At 39.3% G+C, this 8,820-nt stretch overlaps 1 protein-coding gene across 1 annotated transcript; it reads right to left on the bottom strand.

Moving 5' to 3' along the window:
• Positions 1–920: 920 nt before the first annotated feature.
• On the bottom strand, positions 921–6,420 carry LOC104961211 (NOP2/Sun RNA methyltransferase 2; the record flags this gene model as incomplete). Its single annotated transcript, XM_010789456.1, has 11 exons — positions 6,175–6,420; positions 5,370–5,527; positions 4,580–4,684; positions 4,392–4,497; positions 3,815–3,886; positions 3,584–3,668; positions 3,297–3,489; positions 2,666–2,740; positions 2,400–2,530; positions 1,195–1,268; positions 921–1,051 (listed from the first exon to the last, which is right to left on the bottom strand). Coding segments are annotated over exons 1-11 (1,205 nt in total), but the record flags the coding sequence as incomplete, so codon positions are not given.
• Between the last annotated feature and the right edge of the window lie 2,400 nt (positions 6,421–8,820).

Below are 8,820 nucleotides of genomic sequence, written 5' to 3'. Positions count from 1 at the left end.
ACGACTGATCCGTGTAAAGGAAAGAATGAATGGGGCCATGTATCGTGAGATTTTGAGTGACAAGCTCCTTCCATCAGCAAGGGCATTGAAGATGAAACGTGGCTGGGTCTTTCAGCATGACAATGATCCCAAACACACCGCCCGGGCAACGAAGGAGTGGCTTCGTAAGAAGCATTTCAAGGTCCTGGAGTGGCCTAGCCAGTCTCCAGATCTCAACCCCATAGAAAAATCTTTGGAGGGAGTTGAAAGTCTGTGTTGCCCAGCGACAGCCTCAAAACATCACTGCTCTAGAGGAGATCTGCATGGAGGAATGGGCCAAAATACCAGCAACAGTGTGTGAAAACCTTGTGAAGACTTACAGAAAACGTTTGACCTCTGTCATTGCCAACAAAGGGTATATAACAAAGTATTGAGATGAACTTTTGTTATTGACCAAATACTTATTTTCCACCATAATTTACAAATAAATTCTTTAAAAATCAGACAATGTTATTTTCTGGATTTTTTTTTCTCATTTTGTCTCTCATAGTTGAGGTATACCTAGGATGAAAATTACAGGCCTCTCTCATCTTTTTAAGTGGGAGAACTTGCACAATTAGTGGCTGACTAAATACTTTTTTGCCCCACTGTATGTGTCAGAATGCTCCTATGATATATGTCTTGTAAAAAAAATGGGTCTAATATTTGATTTGGTGACTACATGGAGGAGGAATCGCTCTGTAATTTGCGTCATTGTTAATTTCCCCCATTTAAGTGAAATCAGGACCTGACGCTGGAAACACACATGACACAAATACAGGAAATTGACTCCCGTCTCTTTTCCAAACCTGTTCAAGTGACTGAAAGGCACACTGTGGGGACCCTCACAGTGGGCAGTATTATGGCAAAAACACACTGTATGTTGCTGTGTGTGTACATACCATCTCTCCAGATGGAAGTTGGCCAGTTTCTCTGGGTTTGTTGGCGGGAACATGGTGGGGCGGATCTGCGTTTGACGACTGACGGGAACCTCGGACCAATCAGAGAACCACTGGCCCTCCTTGGTCATCAGCTACACACACAACAATAGGTTATAAGTGTGTGAGCCAAACAAAGCTATCAGAAATCAATATACAAATTAGGTCCGACTTTGATGTTTCTTTATGGTTTGATTTGTTTTAGTGTTTTTATTTCTTAAACTAAATGTTCCAATACCTTCCAGGAATTGACCCCAGGCATCGACTTCAGCCCCGGCAGATCAGCTGATCCGTCGACCAGCTCCAACGTTCCTGGCAACGATGACAGGAAAGACATTACGAATTGGCAGAAAAGGGCTGGATTTATATCTAAATATAACAAGTCATACAATATATAACAGGTACATTCGGCAGATCACAAGTGAATTAAATTGTGGCTTTGGCTCGACAGCGTTTGACCTTTTGTGCTACTGCTGCGCTTTTTTATGTTCTCTGGTCTCAAAGAGAAATTATACAGTGTTAAGGGCTGCTGGAATAAAATGAACCCTTTCTTTTACAGCAGAGTATCATTAACGTTTTCTGTGTGTGCATTCAGACATGTGCTAACGCAATATTTCTTGATCCCGAAAATAGAATCGCGCCCGAAGGATAATTTATTTTTAGTAACATTCAGAGGATTATCAAATGGATTTGATATTTATGGACCTGGGGTCTAATTAAATATTCTCTATACCATTTAAATGAATTTTGTTTTCGTATTTCCTTACACGTATATATGAGGTACAAGGAATCTGATATACACAGCTTCCAAATCCACAGATATAAACATTTTCTCGTGTTTTCAAATGTGGAGGTTAATCTTGGCCTTGTGATTATAGGCTGAAAATTGTTTAATTTTTGGACATTTTGTCCTTTAGGTATTCTAACCTTTTCTAACTTTAATTAATTACAAAAATGGTTGGGACATGAATTACAAGTACTGATAATTAAAACATCAAACTACAGCTATGACACAGACTAGGCTGGTTAACATCATAGTTGACTTTAAAACAAAGACCATTTTTTTTAAACTGATATCCACAGTGGATGAAATCCTTTTAGCCAGCGTAATAATGGAAAAAATAACTTTGATTTGAATAAAAAGTCTGAAATGTATTGCTTGAGTGCTTTTGAGTGTTTACTACCTTCGCTTTTCTCCAGCTACGACACAAACTAAGCTGGTCAACATCATAGGTGACTTTAAACAAACATTTTTAAACCGATATCCACAGTGGATGAACTCCTTATTAATGTGGACCTGTGTTGCAAACTTTGTTCATATCTTAACTTGCTGTGAGAACCAGCCCAGACTTGTTGACTTACTTCAAAACTAGAAAACTAACTTTGATTTGAATAAAAAGTGTTGCTTAAATTGCCCTTTGTTAGTGTGTGAGTGCTTGTTACCTTCGCTCTTCTCCAGCAGCGCTGCGATGACAGCCTCGTCCTCTATAGGGTTGAGTGAACAGGTGGAATACACCATCCTCCCTCCCACTGCCAGCTGCTCCACACCACGCACAGCGATACGCAGCTGGAGCCTGATCAACACACACATATGCTCTGTATTACTGCCAACTTCTTAAATTAGCAGCAAAAGAACACACTCCATTCCCTCGTCCTCAAGTCAATTTAGAGCAAAAAATCCTAGCAAACACACAATGTCCGAGACTTACCCGTGGAGGTGCAGGCTGTTGCTGGTGGTCCATTTCTTCCACACGTCGATGTTCTTCCTCATGGTGCCGTCGCCGCTGCAGAGCAGAAATCAGAAAGTCAAACACATCCTCAGACTCTGCCCGGGGCGCAGAAACAACTTCCCGGCAAAAAAAGTCTGCCAAGCACAAACTGCCAAAACGCCGGCCTTCAGCTGACTATTAAAATCACTGCTGACTGCTTCTCTCAGTCTTCATTACTTCTTGTCCTCCCTCCGTTGTGTTTGGCAGAGCCTCCTGGCTTCAGCGCCACAGCTGGCTTAACTCAGGAAGCATTTGCAAACAAATACAGTTCTGTTTTGGCCATAAAATTACACTGGATTTCATGAGGAAAGATTTTACAACGTACTGAGACACTAAGAACCACCATATATAAGGACCTGTGAATACCCTGCGTTTGACAGACAGGGTGAATAATGATCTCCATCTGTTACACAAAACTCTCCTCCAGCCAGACGCCCACACACACAGCAGAGTTGATCAGCCATATTTCTTCCTTTATCCACTTCCTCCTCAGACCCTAACTTTCCTGCGGTGCTGTAATACAGTGCGTGTCAGTGAAGCAGACATCATGAGGGTAAAGCCCCGTGCTGACCTGCAGGGCACGTCACAAAGGATGCGGTCGTAGAAGAGGATGTCCTTCTTGCCGTCCGAGTCGATCTTGAGGGTGGGGATGCAGGTGGCGTCGTGGTTGACCACCATGATGCAGGGGCTGTTGAGACGCTTGGCTTGGTGCACCAGCAGGTAGCAGCGCTTGTTGTCCACGTCGTTGGCAATGACAAAGCCCTCTACAAGAGTGGATGAGAGTTAACTAGTGTCAAAGTGGGACGGGCTGCTGATTTACTCCCTTATCTTCCATTGTTTTACATGTTTGTGTCTTACCTGGGAATGGCACGTCGATGTCAGAATGGAGCATCTCGATCAGCTGGGCTGTTTTCGACCCTGGAGCTGCACACATGTCCAGGATCTGCACAGAAACACAATCGTGTGACCTCGAAGATATATCAGCGGTATCAAGCCACGGGGGGCAAGCTCTGCCAGGGAGCACAACAGCAAAAAACTAAAAATAACAGTGAAAGACATTTTAACCTTCAAAGAGGGCAGTGCTTTTACCTTGTGGTGTGACTCGATCTTCAGGAGGAGAGGAGGGATCATACTGACAGCTTCCTGTCGGCTGATGTTACCCTGCAAGGACAAACACAAGAATGATGCCCATTCATTTCTCTGTGACTTCTGACATTTTCAGGGGCTTGTTTAATTCCCTATCCAGGGTAAATGTCATTCATTTTCAATAGAGCGGGACGGTGATTTCGTATTTTTGTAGGCCAACCCGTAGTTTAGCATCACAAGGGATCCCGCAAGAAAAGCCAATGCAATTTTTCTATTAGATTTTGGAATATATGTGAACATAAATCTGTGGTGAACAAATGTTTATGATGACAGTCTCCACATATAAACACCACTTTTTATCATTTTTGAAGCGTAAAAGCAAACACCAGAAGTAAATAAGTAAGGTATTGCTACAAACAAACTACTTCACCAATGCTAAGCTAAAGGCAGCTACACAACCACAGTATTTCAATTCAATAAAAAATAAAGAAAACATTGACTTCGAAACGAGGAAGTGCTAAAATACTAACTCATTTGCAGGTGATTGTGGTCCATTTTTGTTTGATTCGTCTCAACTCACCGACTCAGTCTCGCTGACCAGGAACTGGTGGAACTTCTCGAGCAGCGGAGACTTCCTGATGATCTTCCGGCTCATGTTGGTGTGCCAGGCCTGCTCATCGGGATACCTGGAGCAGAGACAGTGTGTTCTGAGTTTCTAGTTTCAATCTGCGTGGTGTTTTCGCCTCGAGCTACACCATGAGATCTTACCATTTAAGAGGCTGTGGAGCCTCAATCTTCAGGCCATCGATCTCCACCTCCTGAATATCCTTGAAGTATTTCTCCTTCAGACAGTGGAGGATTTCTTTGGCATGGCTGGGACAAGGCAGAAAGGAGGAGAAAGTGGGCATGTAGTCACAACAAGCACTTGCACCAGGCAGCAGTAATTAGACATGACAAGCACAATCAATTCATACTAATGTATTTCTTACAAGCCTGAGCTTAGATCAAGGTCATGAGAATGGCAAGGCATGTTTATATACAGCAAATTTGACAACAAGGCACTCATAACATTAAAAAGCAGCAAGACATAAGTCACAGGTGTAAAGTTGTGGGTATAACCCTACATACCAACTTTAGTAAGCCCTTATTATTGAAGATAAATAACAAGGTCTAACTTTCTCCCCTTGCTTAGACCTGTAATGAATCTTAAAAATAAGGACTTTGTATGTGGTGAAGCATGTAATGGCTATAAAATGGGAATGCAAAATAAGGTTCTTTCATCAGAGCACAATGGGCTCACAGGGAGGGGGGGGGAGGGGGGCAGGAGCTCCAACAAGCCGTTTAGGACAGAGAGTGAATACACATACTATACAGAGATGATGTATGAGAAACCAATGTGAGTTTGGAAAATTGCACAATATAGATCTATTTTAGTAGGCCTCAACAATGGAATTATGATCAGTAGAAATGGCCATGACATGGGACCTTGAAAGCATCTTGTAGGCTTTGACCATGAAACAAAACAAAGAGATCCTGGTCATTGATATGTCGGGCTCACCTCTTGTATCCAGTAATGCGGATGGTTGCAGGCAGCGGTTCCCTCATTGCATTCATGAACTCTTCAAACTCTCCCACAGGCACCAGGCCTAGCTCTTGGTAGTAATGCTCGAACAGCTTATTCTCCTTGACAATGTCTGCATAGCCAGCTCCCCAGCCCTGAAAAACAAGAATAATTTACAACTACTGTTAAGTATATGCATAACTGGAACCTGCTAATCAGAGACACTTGATGAACACGGAACTTTAAAAAAAAAAAGAAAAAAAAAAGTTCTACATTTTAAGTTGTCTTGCTTAAGGCCAAGGGTAAATAAATCGAAATATTCATATTAAGACATACCACAGTAAAGAATGATCTAATAATCAATTCGGCATGTAGTAAACCACACAGTACTCCCTGCATGTTGTTGGGACTAAAAACGATGTGGCTTGGAAAGGGTAAACCAATGCATGTAGCTCAGTAGCTGTACGCTTGGCCACATCAAATTAGCACATTTCTGAACAAAGTCTGGTGAAGCCACACAATTATCTCAAAAAAAGGGGCATGCATCTAGAGCAATCGTGCTAAATAATAGTAAAACATCGCTTCGGAAAGGTAAAGGTGAGCTAACAGTGAAGCTGTCTGGTGTTGCAGCTGTTTAGCAGTGTCGCAGCAGCACGACTGCACACGTTTTGCAAAAAAAAACATCTGAAAATTATAACATTTGTTGTACCATCGCATTTAGTCATTTAAGCACATTTGACCTGACTGAGTACTTCCAAGCAAACATTAGCAGGTTATGCAGCAGTAGAAGAGTAAGTCTTACAGCGTTGTCTCTGTTGTCTCTGTCGTCTCTGCCAGTATTTTGGGTTTTCTGCCTCTGCCTGCTTCGTTTCCCCATGTTGGAATAGCAGATAACTCTGGAGAAGAGTCTGCCAAACGACGTGTTAGCTGGATAAAGACGAGTTTTAACTGTAACTCGGATAAAATGTATACACTGAGTTTGAACGGGAACTGCTGCTACGTTGTGTATTCTCAAAACGTGTTCCTGTGACGCACGTGAATGAGGACCCCTCTAGTTGGCCACATATCTGCCTGAAATAAAGTAAAACATCTTCAGGCAGTTTTGGGCATTTAATGATTTTATATTTAGTTCTGATTACGAAATAATATGCAATATACAATTGATGTACTAAAATACTTAATTGTAATTCTTTAAGTGTTATTTTAGCTAGAGAAATATAAACTTAAATACAAGAGTACTTTTAAAACAAGTGTCCACATGCTCAAATACCATACAGGCATAGGCGTCATTTGATAACAAATTGAATAAATAAATAAATAACAAAGAATATTAATTAAAATAAATACTTAAAAATTCATATTATAATAAGGAAAAAAATACAATAATAATAATACGATTTTTTTATTGTAATATTTAAAAAGAATAAATACAAATAAAACATTACAAAAACAATAAAAGACGTAGGTGTGGGTCTGCCTCTGCCTGGGTAAAAATAATGGTAGTCATAAGCCTCCGAAGGACGCCCCATCACCTCTGAAATATTCAGTAAATACAGATCTAACTAGCAGACAATTGTATGGCTCAGTGGTTAGAGCAGGCAGACCACCATGTGGGTTCAAATCCCGAGTACGGCCATATGTTTCAAATGTATATAAATGATTTATATCGATAAAATATTAATAATATTTAAATAAATAATAAGGAAAAGCAAAAATAAGAAAATAAGAAAAAAACTAAATGGTAATAAATACATTAAAAATAATAATAACACAAAATAAAATAATACAAATACATTAAAAATTATTATAATAAAACAATTAGGAAAAAAATACAATAAATAAATAATAAAATGAAATATATACAAAAACAATAAAATAATAATTCAAAAAATAATAACAGTAGGGAGACGCCCACAGCAACTCTGGGGCACGTGAACAAAATTATATTATAATTATAAGAATTAAAATAATCAAATGATAATTAATTCAAAAAATAAAATAATAATATAATAGATAATACCATCATAAAAACTAACTTTAAAATAAATAAATAAAGATATTTAATATGAAAACTAAATAATGAAAATAAGAATTAAATACACTTGATGACAAAAAAATCCTTGATGCAAAAGCCTTTAAACATTATAGCAGGAAGGGCCCTCAGATTTTGAGATACTCCTACCCGAGGTAGAACAAATGACAACAATGATTTTTCTTATCTTTAGGGTCTCCCATTAATGAAATTGATTGTTGTGAAATTGTATTTTGGGGAAAAAAATGTTTTTTTGGTTGTTCTTTAGAACAACCCCAATCCCTGAAAAAGAGCCAAATTAGACCAGGCCGAATATGGGAAAGGTGACAAAAAAGCCCATAACTTGAGAATGACCTCTCTTTTCCTCTTCAGATTTGCTGAGGTATGAACCAGGTGGCTGTCCTACATCACCAAATAGTCAGGCAATTATTTAACTAAAAAGATACTGAATTATAGTCCTGCAAACTTAGCTTTAGTTTAAACGGAAATTGTACTTTTGGTGATAGGAACATAGGACTCATCACTTTTCTCTTATTTATCAGAAACAGAAATCCCTAAAAAATATACCATTACTGAATTGTATAGGGTGCTATTGAACACTAACCAGTAGTTGTATGGAAATATCTGGTACAGTTCTATTGCAAATTAGATTTCTTTAGACATAGGCCTACCTCTTCTCTGATACAGTCACATTCCGAATGGGGGATAAGTGGCACAATAGCCTATAAGTTAAGAATGCTTACTCTGATGGTCATCATATTTGGAGAGGGAAATACCAGGTGGCTGAACTACATCACCAAATAGTCAGAATAAGAGTAACCCAATACAATAAAGTGTATTAGTTCTAAATTGCAAGCCTCTAAAACATAGGTGTAAATAGTACAGGTTGTATTGAAACTGGAACCTTAATTGAAAGTACAGTATACAATTCATCAAATAATTCTGTGAGAGGTCAAGTATAATATAGATACTAGAATATAATGTTAAATGTCAGGTTCCTCAGAAACGTTAGGGTACACATTTTGACATTCTGCACAGCATGGTGCAGAACCCCGTACAGGGAAGGCCAACAGAGAGGCACTGGCACTTTCCACTCTCTCCACACTTTGCATCTTTGCAATACAAGTGAGTAATGTCTCTCACTTCTGTAGGTGCTGGGGTTTTGTAAATAGCACTGGTTGAATGGCCCCATCTCTGACAATCTGCCAACAGGACTCCATAACAAGGGTTTGGGTTTTAATAGATATAATCTCTCTATATGGCGCTGCTTCATACTATTGGAGTAAGTTGGCATGCTAAAAAATCACTCCTGAAGAAATCACTATTTTTGGTCAACTTTTGTAAGGTAACCATATCCTTTTTGACATTATTTTAGTGTCAGAGCACTTACTGAACATAATTAGATTAACTTGATGC

Source organism: Notothenia coriiceps, unplaced genomic scaffold (assembly GCF_000735185.1).
Source record: "Notothenia coriiceps isolate Sejong01 unplaced genomic scaffold, NC01 NC01_scaffold00032850, whole genome shotgun sequence".
NCBI lineage: Eukaryota > Metazoa > Chordata > Actinopteri > Perciformes > Nototheniidae > Notothenia > Notothenia coriiceps.
The sequence above is the reverse complement of the archived record's forward strand: the minus strand, read 5'-3'. Positions and strand labels throughout refer to the sequence as shown.